The sequence below is a fragment of the Colletotrichum fructicola genome, assembly GCF_000319635.2.
Source record: "Colletotrichum fructicola Nara gc5 chromosome Unknown KSG_Nara_v1_contig09, whole genome shotgun sequence".
Classification (NCBI taxonomy): Eukaryota; Fungi; Ascomycota; class Sordariomycetes; order Glomerellales; family Glomerellaceae; genus Colletotrichum; species Colletotrichum fructicola.
The window spans coordinates 3870901-3893908 of NW_027094059.1; the positions used below are offsets into that span (position 1 = coordinate 3870901).

Here is a 23008-nt window from a genome sequence, read left to right on the forward strand (position 1 = left end):
CTCGACAACCGTGGATTAATAGTTTCCAAGATGTATTTGATCTTGAGTCTCATGGTCATCACAACCACTCACTATTACATATACACATTACTGTCATCTGTCCGAACTTCGAAGGACCCACTCTTCGCCCCGTCTCTCGAGACCTCCCACAATACCGTGAGCTCTGAGGTGAGGTATCTGAAGCTCACTGTCCCTGTTGCGCATATCCATCTCCTGTTGTTCCCTCATGAGTGCGGTCTTCTCGTCGGGGTTCATAGCAAGGAATGCTGGGAGTGGAGACCCTTTGACAATCTTAATGTCCAATCCAGCAGTCTGAATGATGACGATCAGAAGCGTAATGATTGAAAGTCCAACCTGAGCCGCCAGCAGTGTCAACCACGGCCATCGGATGGAGACGAAGACTTCGTCTTGCCAAGCACTCCCGCTCTCATTCGTAGTAAGCAACCTGTGTTTTTGTGAGCCTTTGACCATAGATATGCTATTGCCGAGAGTTCTTACGCGTTTGTAAGTCCGCTTGCGATGTTTTGAGTCAGATTCATCAGTGTTATGAAATATGCATCGTCCAACTTCTGCGATTCGTTCAACGGATTGATGCCGATAGCTGCTCTTGAGAGAGCTGTTCCGTATATCTCCGAGCCGTTGTTAAAGGTGTAAGCCCCCAGATCGATGTAATACCCGACCAATGTGTTTGATAGAGCCCCCGCTATGTTGTCCGGGCCCATACCACTAGCAACGTACTGCTTCCCGGGACTGTCTGGCGACGTCAGATAGGTGCCGTTGATTGTCATGTTGTAGTTCTGTACGAAGACCTCTCCGAGGTTGGGCTTCGTGTACGAGGCCACTTGCTGAGTTATAGGCACATTGTTCTGGACTATTACGTTGTACGTATTGACACACCAGTGCATCATGATCTCATACGCTCGAAGTTGTGTGGGGGCAGGCCCGTAGAGAACAAAGAAGTTGAAGAGCTCTGCCTTGATGATGTCCGTATCGTTGTACGAAAGACTAGTGCCTGTGGAAATGTTCATATTGTGATACCCATAAGCACTTCGTTGCATCGATACGCCGTTGGGCAATGTTGCGTTTGTGCCGGCCTGAATGGGATCTCCGTCTGTTGTTAGAAGATTTGTTACATCTGCCTTGTACGTTAGTCCCGATTAACGCATACATGTAAGTAGGCATTATGCCGAGAATAGTACGAACTCTTCATGTCCACGCAAACAGCAAGAGTACTAAAACTTGGCCATGTGCAGTTGTTGGTTCGGCAGCTAGGTTGATGATACGGCATCACTTCATCTGGAGGAGTGTTCAAGGCTCGAGGTATAGCCTGGTTGATGGGAAACATGATGTCTCCTGTGATTTGTTAGTTCGCCAAAGACTGACAGGGAGGATAGAACATAACTCACGAACTGCATTGCCGTTTGCTGTTGCCCAAAAGTATCCATCATTTCTCATTGTCAACGCGCTGTCATTTGCTGGCAAAACAGTATGTCGGGTTGGGTATGTGACAACGGACTGAGTCAGAGTCGACGTAGCAATTCCAGATACGAGGATGATAGCGGACATGATACCTATGATTCTGTTATATGGTCAGTATTATTCGAAAGCAACAAGGTAAGGTAAGGTACTGACCTTCCCTTCGTTGTGACAAGCAACTTCAAGCTCCCCCAAGGTCCTCTGCTAGCTTCGTCGAAGACGCGAAAATCTGACAACGGTCTCGGCGACTTCTTGTACCAATTCCACTTGTACTGCGACAAGCTTTCCATGACCGGTAGGATGAAAGCAGTCCGACAGATGGTCGACACAAAGGCGATGACAGTATTGAGCGTTAGACCTGATGGCCAACTTGGCAACGGTCTGCCATCGTAGGAGTTCAACAAAGTGACCAATACAATGACGCATATGAGGCTGATGATAGACCACGCGATCTCCTGCCACCACCCTCGTAAGACGTAGAATCTTGGGCGTTTTCTGCGTATTGACCTCTCCTTGTTCTTGTCGGCGCTGCTGGTTTTGACAAGTTCGTATTCGCTTTCACGGGTCCCGAATGTGGTGCTAGATTTTGGCTCCTTGCTCTCCCTATCTTGGCGGTGGTCTCCTGAAGATTGTGCCCCTGTGTTGTTCTCTGGGCTCCAGTCGTAGACTTGAGTATCGGCCGAAGCGAGCAAAAGGGCTTCATCATACCCCAGCGGTGGCACGTAGGACGGAGTAGGCTTGCGCCTGATGTGGTCTCCCTGGTTCATCGCGAAAAAAAGCTTTTTGCTGTGCCGCCGGGAGCTGGCGCCTGGGGTGGTGTATTGCTGCAAGTCTATCGACAAAAGAGATCGATCCCGTCCAGCCCATTCAGCCCCTGCCAAAAAGACCCAATACCGGGGGCAGCTCTGCTTTAAAGTCAGCCAAGCCCCGTAAGACCACGGATGTCATCGCCACAGTGGGAGCTTGGAGGTCGCAGTGCAGGGTAAGCACTACTCCAAGTTCGGGTAAGCTACCCAAGCACCGTTTGATCCTTCGCACAGCCAAACATTCTTTTCGCGGCTGCCTAGGTCTTACCCGACACTAGCAGTAAGCTGGCCTATTTCTAGCGCATGATCAGGGGCAGGGCTCGCTGCAGTCGCTCGTCTCAGAGGAGCCGTAATTGCTTATTTCTGAAAGCCGTCACGGAATGTCAAATCCCATTCAGGATCAGCGCCGACGTGTCTGATGATCAGTAGCTGACTAGAGCTGCCTAGCTCGATTGACCGTGACCTTTGAGGCCAAGCCTTCAATGACAAAATATCATCACCAAAGCTTTCGTTCACAAAGTAATTTTGCATCAATTCAGTTCGGCGCGCGATAGTTGAATATCCCTGGGACACCTAGCTCAAATGTTGAGTCTTTAAGGCTATGTTTTGGCCGTCCGTAGGTCGCAAGCCTACAGCTCGGCAATACTTGCATCTATCTATTTTCACGACGCTTTCCGGAACGCCCGATACGTTCCCGCGAGCATCTAGTAGCGTTGATAGTTAATCTAGACTTGCCTTTGTTCATTTCGTTGGTTCGCTATCACCTTTAAAGCCAAGCGCAGTAATCATTGATAGGAGACTAGGGGCTTGGTTCCAAAGGTATATGTGATGTAAACCATCTTAGCCAAGCGATAGATGAGTTCATATCTCTTGTAAAGTTCCTGAAGATATCTAATGTTGCAAGCTCAGAGGCCTTGCTTGCCGTGAAAGATTCACATGCGTGGGGACAAGCAGGCCGAGATCACTGAAACCCATTAAATCCTTGTAAAGCTGGGTTCAAGACATGCCAACTCAAGCTAGGCCTTAGCCTCTTGCTCAGATGGCGAAGATGGACACAGTCCTCTCGATGTTACATGGTCACTACCGCATCCCCAAACCTAAGGGATTTAGATGTAAGGCTTTTTTGCACTCCATATTCTTTTGGCCTTGAATATATAGCTTTCAAATACATTTCATCGAATTTTGTTTCCTGCCATTGATTGCCATGAGGCTCCACTGTATTACTGTCGAGTCCCGAAGCAGAACCGTCCAATGCGTCTTTGCAACTATGTCACACTTTCCAATACAGTAAGTGTTGACAATCTTGTGATTGGCACACTCATTGAGAATGAAAAAGGAGCGCTGGATTCGAAGCAGAACATGGGCGTCGTCACAATTGTCTTGGTAGCCGTGTACGTCCTTGAGGCTCGCCCTCCACAGCTCGACAAAGATTCTCAAGGTCCGAAACAGTATGCGCTTGTTTGGTCTTATTACCCGGGGGAGAAGCTCAGTAATGTTCAAATTATTCGGAGAGGTATCATGTCCCATTCTGTTTGAACGTAGCAAATCGAGTTAGCCACTCAGTCTGTCATTCGACAGATCAATCCATGTCTGAGCTTCAGTTCAGGCGGCAATCAATAAGCTTAAAGTATTCGCTGGCATATGACTACCATCATCAGATGAAACGTCAACCGGCAGGTTCGGTCAGCGTTTCAGCCCGTTTCATGCAGCTATTCTTCCGCAGAGAGTACATAAAGGCCAGAATAGTAATCCAGCGAACCGAGTGACAACTTTTGATGCATTTCTGAGCCCATTTTGCGGTGTTGATGTCGCGCATCGGTCGGAGTAGCGAAGCGTAGTACGTGGCACTGACTGACTGAGGGTCTGGAGAGCCGTTTTGGTCTTCCTATTATCCTGTTTCCAGATTCTGAACTACACGAAGGCATCACTATGTTATCTGTGAGTAGACGGTCTTCCTTCATCAACCCGTTGCATCCGTACTGATTTCAAGCAGATCGTTGTTCTGAGCTTTTCTGCGCTGGTGAGCGCGTGTGGGTTTGCAGGACGCCATGTGCTGGGACCACGGGACGCGTCATCACTGCTGTAAGTTGGCGAGATGGCGGCTACAGAAAGCATGTTCTGAGAAGAATCCAGCGCGAGCAGGGCAAGAACGGGAGACCCGCTGCAGTCTCTCCGCATCCTGAACCCATATCCTGGTATCTTCGCCTACTATGATGGACGGACGGGAGAACGCTTCCACTCAGATCAGCCAAACTGGTTGGATGATGGGGCGTTCACGCTGGGAGTATCTACATACTCCATCATTGATGGCAATGAGGCCATCATCTTTGACGCACACATCACTCCCGATCATGCTGGCGCGGTTATGCGTCACGTTCAGAGCCAGGGGGTAACCAAAATGTCTGTTGTGATAAGCCACTTTCACAATGATCACATCGCGGGAACAAACGTGTTCGCTCAGGGAGGGGCGACCATTGTAGGCAACGAGAAGACGAAGCGCACTGTCGATCGCAACTCGCAGCGTCTAGCGACTGACGATCCACCCATCACGGCCGTGTCACCTGCGGATCTGTACACCGACAAGAAAGAGCTGAAGGTTGGAAATCTGACGGTTGAGCTTCACAACTTCCAGGTTCACACTCCGGATGGGACGGTTCTCTACATTCCATCGAAGCAACTGCTGTTCGCTGGCGATACTCTAGAAGATACAGCCACATTCATCGCCCAACCCCGAGACCTACCAACCCATCAGAAAGAGCTTCAGCGAATGGCCGGCTTCCAGATATCAAAGATTCTTCCAGCTCACGGAGAGCCGAACCGAATCGCTGCAGGTGGCTACAACTCGACTTTCATAAACGCAACGTTGCGATACATCGGCGTCATGACTGAAGACGTGCCACAGCCGGCAGCCTGGACTATGCCTCTGTCGCAAGTTGTAGCTGACGATGTTGCCAAGGGGGATCTGATCTACTTCGCTCAGTATGAAGAGGTTCACAAGAGTAATGCACAGTCAATTCAGGAGTCTCGGCAAGGGCGCTAATAGGAAGACGGACGAAACAACGAAAGACAGATATCAGCGGTTGGGTATGGTAAATTGGAATTTGTCAAATCATTGATGGCAGGCTAAAAGATGAAGATTCATGACTAGCATTCTGATGTGCTGAGTTCCAACAACGTTGTACACATTGGGCCGGGCTTTGTAAGTAATACTTTTGAGAGTTCTGTCTGACGACGAGCATGATCACCAGCCTACGCATCATTTACACTCACAGCCCTCAAGGATACACTCAAGATAACCCACGCTGAACCCCGAGCATTTCATGATTCTCCCAGCCTTAAAATATCACAAACACTTCCGAGCAACGTAAGACATATGCTTAAAAACCTGGATGCCTTATGACGTGCCATATTCATTGTAGTGTGCACAAGGCTCGTTGTTACCAGAATCGACCTACTCTCTGTCACACGATCCAATATTTTGTGCCACTATCTCAACTCAAGTATGTGGATTATTTCCTGAAGTAGACCTAATGGCTTCATTGACAAGATTGGGTCTCATCGTGAGTTCAATTGAATCGATTCGACATTAGTACCGGGAGCCAATATTGAAAACACGAATTGATCAAGCCGGCATAACTCACCGAACCCCGCGACCGGTCGAAATGCCGATCACGCAACCGAAAAGCAATTCGTCTGCCCCATTCTCAAAACTTGAAGGATCAACAATCATGCACGCTGCATGTCAGTGGGCCGCGGCATCACCACTCTCTAGAGTGGCGTTGATTAAGTCCATGTCTCGATAACACATACATATGCAAAGCGATACCGAGCTTGTAACCAATAAAACCCAACTGTCCTACGATAAGGTCACACTACGTCAGCACTCATAAAGGCTCGCGTCTCACCTGTCCTAGTCGAAGCCCTCTTCTCCTAGTATGAAACTCTAATTGTTGGAGAGGGACGTGCTACTGCGGCATCCCTAGAGAGAACACCGTGACGTCTGTGGTGCTCTTTGTACGAGAGGGGTAAAACGCTACCAGGAACAACACACAACCAAGACTTGCTACTACCATCGAAACACAATACCTTGAGCGACCCAAAGCCAAAAGAGCGTTCCAGGCCAGCGTCTGATCGTGTCGGCACCTGCCAATAAAGCCCAAAAACAGGCGAATACGGCGAATACTGAACTCGCCGCCCAGGGTTATCTCCCCTACGCCTTTACAGATTATTAAACTTCCCGAGCGAGGAACCCGAAAGCGAGGTTCCCGAAATTGTAACGACGCGGACCATCCCCCGCGCTCTACCACAATGTCGCCCTCCGCACAGCTAGCCTCCGACGTCCCGGAGATGAATCTCTACAAGCTGAACCGGGTTCACCGCACACTTGAGAGTCTCAAGGAGAAGGACGTCTGGGACGCGGAAGACACCAAGGGGTTTGATTGCATGCATTATCTTGGCGACGAGGCCATCGAGAACGCCGCCAAAGAGCTCGGTCTGAAGGCCGGGAACCGGGTGCTGGATATCGGATCCGGATTCGGAGGCACGGGAAGGTACCTCTACCGGCACTACGGCGTGCAGACCACTGGCATCGAACTTCAGGGGGACATTCACGAGATTGCGCAGACGATCAATGTCAGGTCTAGGGCCGGCGGGAGCGCCACATCCATCAATGGTAACTTTCTGGAGCTTTCCCCGGAGAAAATGGGCGCGCCGGTGGACCACATTGTGTCCTTCTTGTGTATCCTGCACATTCCCGAGCGGGAGGCGCTCTTCGGCAAGGCGCATGATGTGCTCAAGCCGGGCGGCAGGGTCTACATTGAAGACTTCTTTGCGCGCCAGACGCTGGATGACAAGACTCTGAAGGTGCTCCGGGAGTCTGTTTCTTGTCCCGACTTGCCTGACAAGAAGGAGTACATCGCAGAGCTGGAGAGGGCTGGATTGGAGGTGGTCAGTTGGGTGGACATGTCGGACATCTGGACCGATTTCGTGCATGACCGTGCAGAGGCATACAAAAAGGACCCATCGGTAGATGCCGACTTGACTGCCTTCTACGATGCCGTGGATGAAGTCTTTACTGGCGGCCAAGTCGGCGGCGCGCGCATAACGTGTTTGAAGAAATAAGTATGTTAATTTTCTGCCCATAGAGAACACGTAGCATCGTAGACAGCGCAGAATAAAAATTGAGCCTGAACCTCGGGAATCATACCAGAATGGAAGTCCCCGAGCCTGTCCCAGACGCACGCAAGGGAGAATCTCTCGCGGTTACTGGTGTGCCGGGTGGGAGATTGACAGAAGTCGGCGCTCGGGGAAAACCAGCGGTACATTGGTCCGCTCAGTGTCGGTGCTCGGGGCCTATTTGCCATGCGATCCGCGGAAGGAATAAATAGGGCGACGTGCCCGAGAGCAAGAGCTTGTCGACGGACTAGCCCACGGCGTAGGCGGTTACGCCCTACGCAGCGCAAGAGCGGAAATAACTCTAAAAGACTACATTACAGTAAACTTTGCCGACGTTGTTTGATGACAGGCCGCAACAGACTTTTCCCTCTCTACTCGGTAGTTACAGATACAGAGCCGCGCGCGCAGGGAAGGGAAAGGCGCACGATGTTTAGTGATACATATCTGGGGACATGGGGGAATGCACACACATGGGACGACGGGCTATGTGCGTGATTCTGCCAAAATCCTATCTTGCATGCTACCAGTCAGACACCTCCTCGGGGTTTGCTGCGACACTGAAGGACTACTGCGAATGTATGCGCTAGTCGCTACGCGATGTTGGGACAGAGGCGGCCAAAGATTGTTCCCTTAAGTCCCCGGACGGAGCTATCCACGAGGGCACGAGCAAGGTTTGGGACCACGGTCTCAACTGCACGAATCAGGGAACTTGCCTTACGGGGAACAATGCCCCAGTTTGGAAAGAATGCTTTAAAGCTATCCGCATCCCGCCGGCAGATGGGACGTGGGCGCGTACATTACTCTGTCTGTACAGACCATCGTACGCTGGAGTGTCCCATGCGATAACGAGGCTGAGTGTTGTAGGGGGGGTCGTTAATAACGACGTTTCTCGGGTGTCGGTATCGGTCCGAGGTGATCGCATATAATCATTGTTATTCGTTGCAACGAATGGCTGCGGTAACAAATTGCCTATCTTGGACAGAACGGAGGATCGCTTCTGACTCAGCTATTAGCGACGATTACTTGATACTTGACGAGTGTTGATGACTATCTCCCCGGTCGTTAACGACGGGCCCGTCGCAGCGGACATGAGCACCACAACCAAACCCTTGACCGCTGGGTTGAAAGAACAACTTGGCATTATGGGGAGGGGGGACAGTTCCTTTCTCGTCTATTCGGTTGGCTCCAGGGTCGAGATGGAGCGGTTAAGAGAACCGGGGTGGTTTAGTGATCTACGCCGCTACAAAAGAGAGACAGGGGGCGGGCTCCGTCGGTGAATTGGAAAATTCCATGGTTCGGCCGGTGCGGAGGACTCCGCATCGTGAGCGTCCGTAGTCCGGCGCATGCCAAGTTGGCATCTTTTGGCTTGTTCCAGGCAGTAAGTTTCCGTGACATGTGTAGGCTTGGTGATAATTCGGGATTCTAAGTCATCCAAGACTGGCACACTTTCTAAAACCCTGTGCATCTTGCTTCACAGATTTGAGGCTACGCGGCCATCTGCATATCGGCAACTTATCAACGATTTCGGCGTCTTACATGAACACCCGCAGCTTATGCCAATGCCAACATTGAAGATGTAATACAAAGTGATTACGGGCTAGTGACTCACTTTTACCAAACCAAGTCGATAGCGCGCCTACTGGTCTCAATGGCGCGATGCACGTTTGATACAAGGTGGCGAATGGTAAGCTTGCTACGCCAACGAGCTAAGCAATACGCGGTATATATACGTATGGCGTCCAAAAGTACACACTTCAGATCACGTATACTAGACGCAAAGGTGTGGCACGCACTCATCACATGCGTGGCGTGCGGGGATTGGGCGCCAAAGGGGGATAGTGCTCGTAAGACTTGGCCTGCATCGCAAATGCAAAGATGGAAATCATGCGAGTAGCAGTAATACTGTATCTGTGTTGTGGTGAAAGCGAGGAGGGGGGAGGGATTTCAAATGATTGGTCTGGTCTTTGATAACAAGACCGAAAGGTTGTTGGTTGACAGATGGGCAACTGAAGCAACGCGAAGAACCATGTTCCGTACGACGAACGTTCACCATTTCGACGACAGCATTGTTCAGGCTGTGGCCGGAGAAGAGAATAGCCATGCTCGCTTTTGCGGTAAGCAGGTAGGTATTCCAACAGGCGCGGGTGACATTGGGGTCAGTTACAGAGTTGTTCGGTTTCGCAATCATTCGCCCCTGATTGGATCCGTATTGTGGGATACCGATATTGAAGGGGCCATTTGACAAGTTGCCTGCTAATAACTGGAGGGCATCGGCTAAAAATTCTCGGGGCAAGGTGGGTGTGGTGGTCTCTGCGCGCGGTGATGCACGGCGCTCGGGTGGCCCGGCCGGCGGGATCTCTTTTTCACTGTTTGATTTTTTCTGCCCTCATCCACCCCCCTGCGATCAGGAGTTCAGGAAGACGATGATATTAGATAATCAAAGGTCTCCATGGCGTCATTTCGCGGCCAAGCTTCCCATTCCCAAGTAATGTAGGCGAGGAATGCTTGTGACTCTGGCCTCGTACAGTATCAGTTAGAGTCAAATTCCTACCGGGCTCGCTTTCGAGAACGGGCTTAGTGTTTTCTTGGTGCAACAGTATCACCGGGCTTCATCGGATGCCACAGCACACGAGTAAGGTTGAAGATGATTTGATGGTTGTCGGACTGACCGTCCGCCACGGGCCTGTATGCATGTATGTATGTGTGTATGTTAGAGTTGCACGCGCATCCCATGGACGGCGTTGGTAAAAAAAGGGGAAAAAAGTGCGTGTATTCCGTGGAGCTCCGCTGGGTGCTTGCGAACCGTTGCGCGGACAGAGAGTTTCCAGATCAGTTTGATGAGATGACTCTGATTAGTCTGATCATCATATAATGTACATCAGCAGAGAGGAAGATTCAAGAAGAAGAAAGTTTCGCCTGGGGATTGGACCGTGCTGCTGTGCCGCCGGTTGGTGATCTCTGCTGTAGCTAGTTGATTTATTGGTGCGTACAATGACTGTAATGGGGTTAAACGCCCCGTGGGCCGACTTGCTTCTTCCGGAATACGATCCAGCACAGAGAAAGCGTATCTGTGCCCGTAGGGCGTTTGTCATTCAATTTTTCTGTCTGCCCACTGTCGTCGGCGTTTGCGTTTGCGGCGCTGGATGAATGGGTCACCGAGAGCGAGCATGTCGGAAAGTGTGTGCGACGCCAAGGGTGGCCAGCACTTGTATCAGTCGTCGCCAACTTGCTCCGCCCCAGCTGTGCGTGCGCTACGAGTACTTTTTTTTTTTTTCGTTCATTCTTCGGTTGACGGCGAAATGGGGCAGATGCGAGCAGAGGGGTCTCCCAGGCAGGGCTGTTAGTACCGATTAGCCACTAGCCATACAGCTGTATCCGTAGAGGGGATGAGGTGGGATTAAGCCGCGGGATATTGGGCCAGTAGTGAATTAAGGTACAATCTGCATCCTGGTCTCACTAACAGAGCTGCTGGGCAGTGGGCGATTTGGGGGAGGGTCAGTGTCACTGTGTCAGTCCGAATGCAGGATAACTCCGTCCGTCTGAGCTCCATTCGGACCAGTGACGGGTCAAGAACGAACGCGAGGTGGGCGGAAGAAGGCAAGATTGAGTTGCGCGTCGTGTCGGAATCGCAGTCCGCGGCGTCAAGATGGCCCTGTCAGACCTGGGCTCAGGCTCAGGCTCATGTTGGGTGAGTGGGAGGTGACGGGACGGCGTCTATGATTTTCAATCTGTGACATGGGTGAAAGGGGGGCTAGTACGAAGTCTACACACATACTGACAGAGAAGAACTAGTGTGCGCCGACCGAGTACGCGGATTCGACATCCTGGTGGGCTGGCCTGGGCTTGGCTGGGCGCAGAGAGGTGAGGTGAGGCGGAGATGCGATTGGGGATCGCAATGGTGTTTTTCGGTAGAGAACAAGATGCCGATCTGCTTGCTAGACTCATGGCAAATGATACAATGACAAGCACAGAGCTGGTGAGTGGTAGTGACATTGGATGTGGCCGTCCCTGCGGCGCTACGCTGAGCCAAGGCCCAAAAGGCTACATAGGTAACGCTACGCTACGGCCACTTTGCAGAAGGGCAATGTGTGAGTGAGTTCCTGTCCAGTTGCCATTATGGAGGAAGGGGGGAAAATAGTTTGGGCAGGGGGTTGATGAATCGCGTGGGACACGGGCGAAATTACCAGAAGTGCAAACACTGGGAATTCAAGTGGCCAATCACAGGGTTAAGCCGGTGCTGTATGACTGTACGATATACCCGTGCCCTACCTTTAAAGTGCGTCGGGGAGGAGTCCTTGGATGTGGTGACAGGGGAGAGGGGGAGGTACCCGGCGCTCTACGAGATACCTCTCGGATAAGTATCCTTTCTTGTTTGCGAGCATGTTCTTGGGCATGAGGACCCTATCCGTACTGCCTGGGTCTCTGGGTCTCTGAGAGTGCTAGCTAGGGAAGCGGCCGGTGGGCGTGGTGGCCCAGGCACACATCCAAGTCTCCTCTCTCGGATGGGATACGACGAGACCGCACTTATGGTTCCGTTCCGCGATAATGCGGCATGTCATGGTGAGGGGCGCATGATGGATAGGCTACCCGTGCTGTCTGAGAATAGCAAAAGGAGGTATCCGTACATGCGCGGCAAGCGTATGATGGTCGATCTGTCCTGTCATACCAAGGACCGAACAGGCGAACCGTATCGGTAGGCGTTAGTGCTGAGGCTTGGTATAAAGAGGGCGGCGTAACGAGAGGAGACATATGGTGGGATTATGGGCAGGTGTGGTAAGTGAGACTGAGACTTGACCTGAGATAAGGAGTCGAGACGGGGGTCTCGGTCCATGCCACCGGCGACAATCAATGGTAAGGGTATTCGTCATATTCGGCTCGGTTTCTGTTTCTGTTTCTGCTGGCGTACGCAGTGAGTGCAATTTGTACGCGATGCCGAGAAATGCGACAGCTCGCAGGTGAGCTTGTCATGACTGACAGGTTAGGTAAGGAAGGCATGGTGTATTTAGTGTACTGTGTAGGTAGATTGGATGGAGGCGCAGAGGCAGGGCGTAAAGGGCGTCTGGGCAGGGCGCGGCGTGGATGGATATTGGATGCGGCGTGGGTGTTGTTGGGATGCCGGGAAGCGGATTGCTCCATGGTTCAAGTGCCATGGATGGCTTCAGGACGCAGTGCAGTGTGAGTGCAGTGCCTGAGTGCTCTCTGCTCGCTGCTGGCGAATCCATGATGCGTCTCCCATCCCATCTTTATCCCTTGCTCGTTTCTGAGTGCGAAGTGGTCGGCCGAGGTGGAGCCGGGGAGCCACGAGGATGATGTGCAATTTTAGCGTCAGGAAAGGTTTACTCGAAGAGGATGAGGGTGCGGAATGGGGATTATGTGATGATGATAATGAAGGCGTGTCTCTTGTGTCGGGTAATCGGGAAACCCTCGGCGCAGTGTGCCGGTGGGTGGAAACAGAGACCGAGGCGCCCATCTTGAGGGGATTGTAGCTCTGATACAAAAGGCACTGCCCAATGTCTGATGTCTGATGTCTGATGTCTGATGTTTGGTGTCTATACGGATACTAGCAAGTGTCTAACAAATGTCCAATGTCCCCGATACGTAGCGTTCCGGTGGGCGTATCCAGTCTGCTCAGTGCTCAGTGCTCAGTGAGGTGAGGAGCAGTGTTAAAGTGTGTGCCACTGGCCAGTGCCGTCTTCAGGCTCGGAGTTAATTAGTAGTGTCAGCCGGTGGCATGTACGTACCCTTTTTTTTTTTTTTTTTTTTTTTTTTTTTTTTTAATTCTTTCCATTTGTATTTCTTTTATTGCGGAGCTCCCTCCATGGCAGCAGGCAGGCAAGGAAGGTACTTCGGCAGCCAGGTATCTTTTCTAGAGGCAGGTACCTCCCCTCCCAAATAGAGGCAGTGTATCCGTACTGGATTGGACTTCGACTTGGACTGGGCGGCGTAAGGAATGCAGCAATAGGCCGCTGATAAACCAACATTACCCAGCCGAGTCTCTAGTCTTGTAGCCACCAAATGAAGCACTTTCCCCTACTGCCTGCCCAGAACGTGGTTGTAGTACTTGTGCATGTGTGAGTGTGTACCTGCTGTTTCTTCTCTTCTGCCTTTTTGATTGAAGGGAAGCACACGGGAATTGCATTGCCTACCTGCCTACCTTACCTTACCTACTCGTACTTACCTGTTTCGGTACCCTCTTATTTTATTTTGTCCTTCCTTCCTTACCAATTTCCATTCCATACCTTCCATACCTTCCATACCTACTACCAACCTCACCTCACCCGTATTCCATACGTTCTTTCCCTACTTAGGTACATTACGGACTGCTCCTGAACCCATCGCAACACGCCCTCGCTTTCCCTCCTTCTTTTCCTCCCCCTTCCCCGTCCCCTTCCAGCAACTCCCCCAATCCACATCATCTCACTCTTCCTGCCTCATCGTGTAGGCCACAGTAAAAAGAAAGGTACGTATGCGTCTGTTGCATCTCTCGCTCTCTCTTTACGACAGCAGGTGTCCACTTTCCTTACCTTACCGGATCCTCTCCCGTTCCTTCTTACCTTTACCTTACCCAACTCGCATTCCTTCCTGCCATCACCGTCTCTTTCCCTCATGCACCTACCTCGCCCTGCCTTCCTGGGAATCCACACTTGCCTTCCTCACGTGAAGCCACTTTCCTCGCCTTCCTCGCCTGCTGGAAGTCGCTGCTGTCCTCTTCGGACTAGAGCATTCTTTCCCGAAACAATGGTTTAATTGACCACCCCTGGTACCCCGGCGTCCAACATCTTCTTTTCATTACCTCTGGGCTCTTCACCTTGCGTGAACATCATCGCCCTTTGTTACCCACTACGGCGGCCCTTCTTCTTTTTTCCTCTCCTCCTTCACCACTCACACACCCAACAAACACGTTTGTTCCTTGACACAACTTCTATTTTCGACCACCCACGACTGCCCACATCCACTTCTCAGCTGCGTCTGCCTGGGACTAGACTAACGACGCAGCAGTCATCCATCAACAGCAGGCAGACGCCATCCACTAGCCCCTTTCCTTTATCTGCCCGGTCAAAAGTTCCTTCCGGACCCATCAGCGTCACCTTATTACCAACGACTCTGGACGGCATCTCATCACCGCCCGCTTCCACCTCTCTCGACGACTTCTTTTCCTCGGCCTCTTGACCATTTTATCGGCAGTTCTGCTCTACTCTTCTCTCAAGAAATTGTTGAGCGCGGTTCCTGCGGCCTGATAGGCAATCGATAATTCGTGAGCAACGCTTGCCAATTCACACCGGAGCCAGATTCCAAACTTGACGTGTACTTTCGGTCGTCTAATCGCAGTATCATCGGCCGGGATCAGTAATCGGACGGAGTCTGTTTTTTTTCGGACGCGTCTGTTTGTCGGCATCGGGCAATTTACAAGTTTGCCGTTGTCCTGACAGCCTATTTGCCACGCGCTTTCAAAAAAAGCTGAAGCGTGCTTATTGTGAACAAAGCGGGATTTCATCGCGATCACCACCAAGTAAGCGGTACATTTCTCCTGGTCTGATCTCTTTGGCACTGTCAACGTGTACACAGTGTTTACATGGCTGCTAACGAGGTTGCAGGTCTGTAAATCGGACAACTTGGGAATTGCGGCATGGCTCGACGACACTGAGTCAGCCCCTCAACTCCAACAAGAAACTCAGCAGAAGCAATTCTGCTTAATCAAAATCGCCTCTCATCATCCATGGTTATTTCCATAACCCCCGAAATGGCGAGTCAAGGTTCTGCCGTGGCTGCGGCCCAAAGCCATAGCCGACAGGCAAATCTGGACCAGGAACGAACCACCTGGTTCACCACATTGGAAGCCTACAAACGACGCTTCGAGGCTGAGAAGGAGGACATCAAGGCCAATTTCACCCGCGAAACGCAAAACAGCTGCCGCGATTTGGAGGAGCAGGCGCGTTTCATAGATCAACAGAATCTGCCGCGGCCGGTTCTCGATCTTTTTCTTCTCTACCAGGCTGAGATCAAGAATCGCCGCCTTGCTGAGTGTGACCGTGAGTACGAACGCTCTGTCAAGAGCTTGGAGGCGCAGGAGAAGGAATTATTCCGCCAGCATCACCTGACGTTCCCGCTGCCGACATCATCAATGTCAAGAAGTGTGGCTCACGCGCCGCCAACTGTGGCCTCCTCTGCAGCGGCAAATCGTACACCGACCCCTGCTCAGGTTCAGCTACACACTCAGGCCACCCAGCACAATCAGACTGTGCCGCCAAGACCAAACGGCCAGGCGTCAAGCAACATCAGTTCCGCCCCAATGCCAACGCAACAGCAATGGCAGGCGTACGGTCAGCTTCCGTCGCATCACGCCCCTCCTCACATGCAGGCAAATATGTACCAGCAGAGCCGCCCAGGAGCTGTGACCAAAGCAGCAGAGACTGCTCCGCGGACTCTTCCCTCAAACGGCAGAGCACCTATCCTCGGCAGTGGAATGTCCGGTCCTATGCAAAACTCGGTTTCGAGCCATGGCCCAGGCGGTGCTGGTAGCCCTCATTTGATGAGCCATCCGGCTGAGGCTGGTCGAGGTGCACGTGTGCCGATTCCCCCAATTCATCAGCAGATGCAACATCCTCGTGAGGATAGATCTACAATGGTCCGAGTTGGCAATGGCATTCATCTCTCTCCAGGACGACAAGACGAATATTCCAGACAGCTCCAGGCAGATCCCCACCGACAACTGAAGCGTAAGTCAGACGCCAGTGAGATTTCTTACCAGGAAATGGATCCGAAGCGTCCACGGACAGGAACCCCTCAATCCATGGCACCTAAAACCATCACCTTCAACGAAATTTACCAAGATGGAAAAGCCGAGTTCAAGCACACGATCGTTAAGTTCGAGGATATTTTCTACATTCTGAAGTAAGTTGTTAAAACAAAAACTCGTCGAGATAAAAAACTGTGTCTGACCAGATAAACGTAGGTGCGACGAACACGGTGTTCACTTCAAGCAGAATGCGCTTGCTGCTGCGGCGAAGCATCTTCACGGAGCTTCCCACGGACACCAAAAGAAGGAACACAGACTGGCTATCCGAACGATCGGTTTCCACGTCGTGGACTGCACTGAGGAGCTTGCAAAGCTGAACAACGACTTTGTGCAAAAAGCCTTCGAGAATGGATACAAGCCTCTTAACCAGTTGCATGGCCCCAAATCTGGCGGCAAGCGTCAATCCAACCACGACATGCTCGGTGCTTCGCCGGATCCCAGCCCGCGAGGTCAAGCTGTCCTTCGACAGAACCCGAAGGAAGAGTTCACAGACTTTATCACGGATTTTGAGGCTGGGGAGCTCTACTGGGCTATCTGGCCGGCAGATAGGAAGATGTATCCGGTCATGGTCCTCGGTTGGAAGGATCTCGCGCGATGTGGCTGGCACGATATGAAGTTCTGCGATTTGAAACTTTACACGGACAAGCAAATGAGGCCAGCATGCTACATATTCGATGCGGAGGGTATCGCTGGCTGGGCTGAGGGTTACAGAGATGGAGAGCCGAACGTGCTAGCTCGACAGGCACCGGTGATGTGGTTTGAGAATAACGGGGAAAACCGCCTTGGATGGCTGAGCGCTAGGTACCTGAGACCTTTCCGACTGGATGACCCGAACAGGAACACGAATCCCAACTCGAACGAGAGCCGGGCACGAAAGCTGTATGCCTCTTTACGCGGCTTCAACTCATGGGAGGAGATGCGTGCGAGGCAACTGGCCTTGCAGTCGCAGAGTCCCGCGGATCCGAGTACATCTGCGAAGGTGCCGTCGCCAGATTCAGAGTCGGACTCTGCCTCGCAAGACGTGGACATGTACGACTTTGGCGACAACCCTCCGAAACTTGACGACTCTGGGGACGAGGACTATGTCGATACCAAAAAAGGCCGTAACGACTCGGACGACGAAATGGCAGATGCGGAACCCACGACGCCCCAGCCCCTCAGACGGAGCACTCAAGAGGTGCGCCCGACGTCGCGACTGAGCGAGAGCATGGGATTACACCGAACTGGAGCAGCGGCCGGAACACGCTCTTCGGCGAAGAAGGATCCTGTGGGGGCGGACAAGGACACAGACACGGCCGAAGTGCAAAGTACACCGTCTAAGAGCCGAGTGATCGCCGAGGACAAGGAAACGACAACGCCCAACAATATCTCCAGCAACTCCCGAGATATTCCCCAGGTTGCTCTCGGCACACCTGCGACCCCGAAGCCTGATGGGGTCTCGAATGGAGCGGAGAATGACACGTCGATGGTCGATGCCATTTCCGCGAGACAACTGGCAGAGATGGCACAGAGCAAGCTCTCCGAAAAGCGCAATATGCTCGAGGACCCGAAGGTGACAGCAGGCCGGGCCGCGGAAAGAGGTGGTGAAAGCTCCCACGACGACAGGCGTGAGAAGTCTCTTTCAGTTCCCGCTAATATAGCGAACAATAATGGAGAAAGGAGCGGCGCGTCGAAGTCGCCCAGCTTGGAGAAGGAATTCCCCAAGGTCAGCCCGAAACTGCAGGTTGCCAACCTCCTCAACAGCACCGTCGCGGACAAGGCCAAGGGACAGCCGACTCCGTCGAACACCTCGACGCCGGCGGAACCACGACGACCTCTGCCCTCGGAAGCAGGAGGGGCAGCCACTGGGGCCAAGCAGTCGGCACCGATGAGACATGCATTGCCACCCAAGCCCTCAGTTCAGGTGCAGCCAGTCCAGCAACCGGCCGACAAGTCCTCTCAGCCGGAGCCTAGGAAGGACCTGAGTATTGAAGTCCAGGCCAGCCCGCAACTATCTGTCAACGGGCAGGGGAGAGAGGGTAGCAAGCAGCCTTCGCCAACGGAGGCATCCAGAAGTGCCAGTGTTGAAAGCACGCAACGCCGATCCGACCCGCGAATGAGCATCAGTGCTCTCGACGATAAGCCAACGACTCCGCAGCCGACGGCGGTAAATGGGAACAGCATTGTTGTGAACGGAGGGACTGCGTCTGGCAACAGCACTCCGAGGCTTTTGACGAAGAACGTGGACGACCGATGGCGGGCGGTACGGACATCAGAGTCGCCTCACATCACACCGGCATCGATCCGGTCTCCTCTTGTCGACCGTAGTGCGGCGGCATCGCCCGTGTTGGGTGGTAAGAAGGAGGTGGGCGGTCTCTCGATCGACGTGGCGTCTTTCTCGGAGGGCAACAGGAGGTGGATTGGCGGAGGAGAGAATATGCTGCGCTTCCACATCGAGGACGATACACACGGGGTCGCGCGAGGCGAGGCGAAGGACGGCTTCGCGGCGACGGTGGATGCGCGCACGGTCAAGGCCGCCCAACACACAAAGGAAGCAGTTCGGCTTGTGCTCAAGACCGAAGACGGCACGCCGTTGGAGCAGCGGTTCACGTTTGAGACCAATTCGTTGACGGGAAGTTCTCGATCAAGCGGCATGCAGGCACTCAAGTTTTATCAGTGGGTGACGAGGAAGAACGGGGAGATTGAGCACCTGGGGTAGACGGAGAGCGAGGAAGGCACCAATTGGGGTTGAGCAACGATTCTCATTTGTTACGTATATGAGCATATGGGGGGGCCGCTTTGAATGGTCTCTGGCATGGGACTGCGGTGGGCGTCGTTTAAGGTAGTCAAAGACGGGATACCTATGGGGCGTTTATGGACAGGGAAAAGGACCAGCTGTTGTTTTTACATGGCAGAGTTTTGTCGCAGGTTAGCGAAAGATTGATATGCCTTGAGCAGAAGGCATACCTCGTACAGAGGAGAGGCTTTAGCAGGGAGTTGAGAAGGTGTCGACAAGATATTTGTACTATTCAGTCATTGCTTCCGTTGAGTGTGTGATGTTGGCTGGAGCTGGGATCCATGTGATTGATGTGTGTCGTGACAAGGACCAGCTTTCGTGGACCCATGGATCCATCCACAGCTGTGAGAGGTGTGCTGTCCGTCATTCGCATTTGCATGTGATTGCCGGGGAATAAAGCAGGCCGGGGATCCAACGCAACCCAGCCCAAGCCAATCCAATGCAATCCAATGCAGTGGAATGGCGGGCTCCATGCAGGCAACAGTGGTGACGGCGGGGTTGGAATGCGCGTGTAGCTCCACTGCGTCGCGGGCTACAGGTGCTGTTTGCGCTGGAAAGGGACTTGGAAGGGCGGGAAACGGATGGGACGCTTAAGGGGAAAGCTGCAATGGGTGTCTCACGTGGCCGGGGATGGTGTTTAGTGAGTGAGTGAGGGGAGGGGAGCTGCATCCAGACCCGCGGTTAAGGTACTGTGACCTTCCCTACCTTACCTACCTAGGTAGCCTTAAGGCACCTTGGGCCTTCCTTATCGTTGTTGCATTTCTGCAGCACCAGGCAGGCACCTCCGAAGAATCCGTCGTGTCTTCCTTCCTCTGTCATACGCACCTTCCTGGACGTCTTTCTTACCTTTTCAACACCAAAACACCAAACTCTGCATCGACACCAACAACGCGCTTCTCGGAAGCCTGAAGCCTCAGCAGTCGACGACACACGCTGCCCAATGCCGAAAACACGGACACTGGCGAGCTGAAGCTGGGCGAGCGCGACACACAACCCATTCCCGTGTCCACCTACACTGCAATCGAAGCGACCGAAACCGATGACGTTGCGATCCACCGGCGCGACCCGACACCGACGAAAGCGCATGCGCTGCTCCGTTCCCCGCGACGACGGCATTCCATTCTCCCCGCGGCTGGGCTTGGCCCCTCGACCTCTTGACCTCTTGACCTCTTGACTTGACGTCTCTCGTCCTCGTCCGCCATCTCGACCTCCCGTCGTCGTCGACGAGCCGCAACCCGACGAGGTCCGGCCAGCGAGCAACACCCGCAGCAACCCGCAGCAGGGCCCCCCGAAGATCAGCGGAAGCCCGGACATTGATGGCTGCCTTTGTGAGCCACCACCTCCCCCTGCTCTTTTCTCTCCATCTGCCCCGTCCATCGGCATCCAATCCAGCCAGACGAGTTGCCTGCCTGTCTGTTGTTTGCCTCCACTCCTCTCCGTCCCATCCATCGTCGCATTGCCGCATCCTTGCGCACTGCGCTGCGAGCTCAGCAGAGCAAAGCACTCCAGCAAACAGAGAGAGCTCCGGACAGCTGTCACCACCAACCACTACACTACACCTTTCTTTACCTTCCTCGGGCAAACACTTGACCACCACACGGCAAAAAGCTCCTCGGCCTGGCCTCGCGCTTTGGCTCTCTCTCAACGCATCAGCCACGTCATAACCTCACCTGCCACATCCTCTTCCCTCTTCTCCAACTACGTCGACTCTCTCTTGTCCTGCACCCAAATGGCCCTCGCCTCGTGTGCCTTTCTGCAGCGACACTGACTTGCCCGGCCGCCGCATCGTCTGCTGCTGCTGCTGCTGCTGCTGCTGCTGCTGCTTGTCATCTCGCATCCATCGTCTATCCACCCCCAACAGCCCGGCTAACCTCCCCGTGCTTCGCGTAGGATACGCCCTGGCTAGTCCACATGTCGACCCCGAAAGCCCACCGCGGCCCCGATGCCGACTCGATCGATCCCTCCCAAGCCAGCTCCGGCTACGACGGCACACCCTCCGGCGCGCTCCCCACTTACGCGACCTTCTCCCCCGTCACCCTCTCCGCAAACACCCCGAGCCGCTCCTCCCGTCGCTCAACAATCATCGTCCATCAAAAGTCGCCTCTGCTCCTCGCCACACCACCCCAGATAACACGCGCCTTGGCATACTCGCATCCCTTCTTGCTTCCTCTCAATAAGCTCGCAGGGTTGCTGACATGGACCACCGACGACCCGTGGGAGAGCTTCCTCCTGCTCGCCTCCTTCTGGGCCGTCGTGCTGTACGGAGACATTGTCGTGCGCATGGCCGGGCCCATCGTCGTCGTCCTGACCTTGATACTGGGCATGTATGGCCGTCGCTTCAGTCCACTGAGCAGCAGCGGATGGACAGAACCGGCCTCCAAGGATGCTGCCGGTGGACAGGCTGCGGGACCTTCGGCTGCAGGCAAGGGACAGAAGCTGGCGCCGAAGAGTAACACAACCGGCAACGCCGCAAAGGGACACCAACGCAACGAGTCGGAGATCACAAACACAAGGCACCAGAAGACGTTGGACGAGATTGTCGAGACCCTGAAGGAGTTCACCGGACGGTGTAACGTGCTCCTCGAGCCGCTACTCGAGCTGACGGACTTCCTGAGCACCCAGCGGACCCCGACGTCGGCCACCACCAGACCGGCTTTAACTACGCTCTTCGTGAGGATACTGTTCTGCACGCCGTTCTGGGTGATTCTGACTCTGCCTCCTCTGCGCATCATCACGACGAGGAGGATAGCGCTGCTCTTCGGCACCCTAGTCCTGACATGGCATGCCAGGGTCATGCGCGTCGCTCGAACACTTCTGTGGCGTAGTGCAACGGTTCGCAAGACGGCTGCTCTGCTCACCGGCCTGACGTTTGAGAAGCCTGTCAAGGCAATTGCGGTGGACCTGTCTGCGAATGGAGAACCCGGCAAGGTGCAGGCGAAGCGCCCGGCGACGTCAGAGCTGACCAAGGCCTTACGCCAGCAGTCTCACAGGCACAGCAACAACGCCACAAGCAAGGACGCTGGTGTGAAGTTCACATTCATCATTTACGAGAACCAAAGACGGTGGGTCGGCCTCGGCTGGACGCAGAGCATGTTCGCCTATGAACGCTCTGCATGGACTGACGAGCACAACAACCCTGTGCCGTCGCGTGACACCTTTGAATTGCCCGAAGTCGAGGATGGTAGCAACATGCGCTGGCGGTGGGTTGAGGGCAGCAAGTGGCGGGTTGACGGTGTGCCCGATGATGGGACCGAGCCAGTGGACTACGACGGGGAAGCCGGTAAGAACGGCTGGATATACTACGATAACAAGGTATGCTTCTCCTTGACAAGGAAGCAACGAGGCTAGAACTAACGGGCACAGTGGCAAAACGGCCGCCGTGGATCAGACGGTTGGGGGAGATGGACGCGCCGGAGAAAGTGGTACCGCGATGCCGAACTGGTGGAGGTTTCCGAGGACGAGATTGCACACGAACTCGACGCAGCACAAGCGCCGCCGCGACCCGGCTCGCCGATAGGTAGTCCCCCGGGTCCCGCCCTGACGACTCAGAGATACAGCACTCTCGAGGAGAAGATGGTTTCCCCCGCACAATCAACGCCGGATCTAACGATACATAACAAGGATGCGGAAAGAGAAAAGGACGATACGGCGTCGACGCTATCGACAAGCTCCGGTGGAAGGTCGTTCTTCAAGACGCCTTCGCTCAGGAGAAAAGTTACGGACAAGAGCATCTCGAGCAAGGTCGACACGGAGCAGGACCGCAGCCGGAGGGCCAGCGAGGCCAAGAGCGAGGAGGAAGCAGCGGCGTTGGGGCTGAAGCTCAATCTTGCTCTGCAGGGTAAGGACGGCGGGCAATGGGGTATTGGCGACGAGGCGAGGATGAGCCTGGAGTAAAGGCGATTCCCGCCGTGGCCAGTATTATGACGCTTCATCTTCTCCTTTCAATTGGGAGGGCATGGTTTGTTTGGACGGACGGAT

At 53.6% G+C, this 23008-nt stretch overlaps 6 protein-coding genes across 6 annotated transcripts; 5 read left to right on the forward strand and 1 right to left on the reverse strand.

Moving 5' to 3' along the window:
* Positions 1 to 93: 93 nt before the first annotated feature.
* On the reverse strand, positions 94 to 2243 carry CGGC5_v015441 (uncharacterized protein; the record flags this gene model as incomplete). Its single annotated transcript, XM_032024105.1, has 5 exons — positions 94 to 445; positions 499 to 1135; positions 1204 to 1353; positions 1407 to 1579; positions 1633 to 2243. 5 exons carry the CDS (start codon positions 2241 to 2243, stop codon positions 94 to 96), a joined length of 1923 nt encoding a protein of 640 aa, XP_031879263.1.
* Positions 2244 to 4211: 1968 nt separating this feature from the next.
* On the forward strand, positions 4212 to 5322 carry CGGC5_v015442 (uncharacterized protein; the record flags this gene model as incomplete). The annotated part of the gene is made up of 3 exons (XM_032024104.1): positions 4212 to 4220; positions 4276 to 4364; positions 4416 to 5322. The coding sequence occupies 3 exons, from the start codon at positions 4212 to 4214 to the stop codon at positions 5320 to 5322; spliced, it is 1005 nt and encodes a 334-aa protein (XP_031879262.1).
* Positions 5323 to 6590: 1268 nt separating this feature from the next.
* PEAMT (Phosphoethanolamine N-methyltransferase) lies at positions 6591 to 7403 on the forward strand (the record flags this gene model as incomplete). The annotated part of the gene is made up of 1 exon (XM_032024103.1): positions 6591 to 7403. The coding sequence occupies one exon, from the start codon at positions 6591 to 6593 to the stop codon at positions 7401 to 7403; it is 813 nt and encodes a 270-aa protein (XP_031879228.1).
* Positions 7404 to 13524: 6121 nt separating this feature from the next.
* On the forward strand, positions 13525 to 15152 carry CGGC5_v015444 (uncharacterized protein; the record flags this gene model as incomplete). The annotated part of the gene is made up of 5 exons (XM_066153264.1): positions 13525 to 13528; positions 13907 to 13917; positions 14457 to 14519; positions 14942 to 14967; positions 15053 to 15152. 5 exons carry the CDS (start codon positions 13525 to 13527, stop codon positions 15150 to 15152), a joined length of 204 nt encoding a protein of 67 aa, XP_066007423.1.
* Positions 15153 to 15198: 46 nt separating this feature from the next.
* CGGC5_v015445 (uncharacterized protein) lies at positions 15199 to 18952 on the forward strand (the record flags this gene model as incomplete). The annotated part of the gene is made up of 2 exons (XM_032024100.1): positions 15199 to 16349; positions 16411 to 18952. The coding sequence occupies 2 exons, from the start codon at positions 15199 to 15201 to the stop codon at positions 18950 to 18952; spliced, it is 3693 nt and encodes a 1230-aa protein (XP_031879147.1).
* Positions 18953 to 20346: 1394 nt separating this feature from the next.
* PEX30 (Peroxisomal membrane protein PEX30) lies at positions 20347 to 22924 on the forward strand (the record flags this gene model as incomplete). Its single annotated transcript, XM_032024099.1, has 3 exons — positions 20347 to 20358; positions 20921 to 22342; positions 22394 to 22924. The coding sequence occupies 3 exons, from the start codon at positions 20347 to 20349 to the stop codon at positions 22922 to 22924; spliced, it is 1965 nt and encodes a 654-aa protein (XP_031879148.1).
* Between the last annotated feature and the right edge of the window lie 84 nt (positions 22925 to 23008).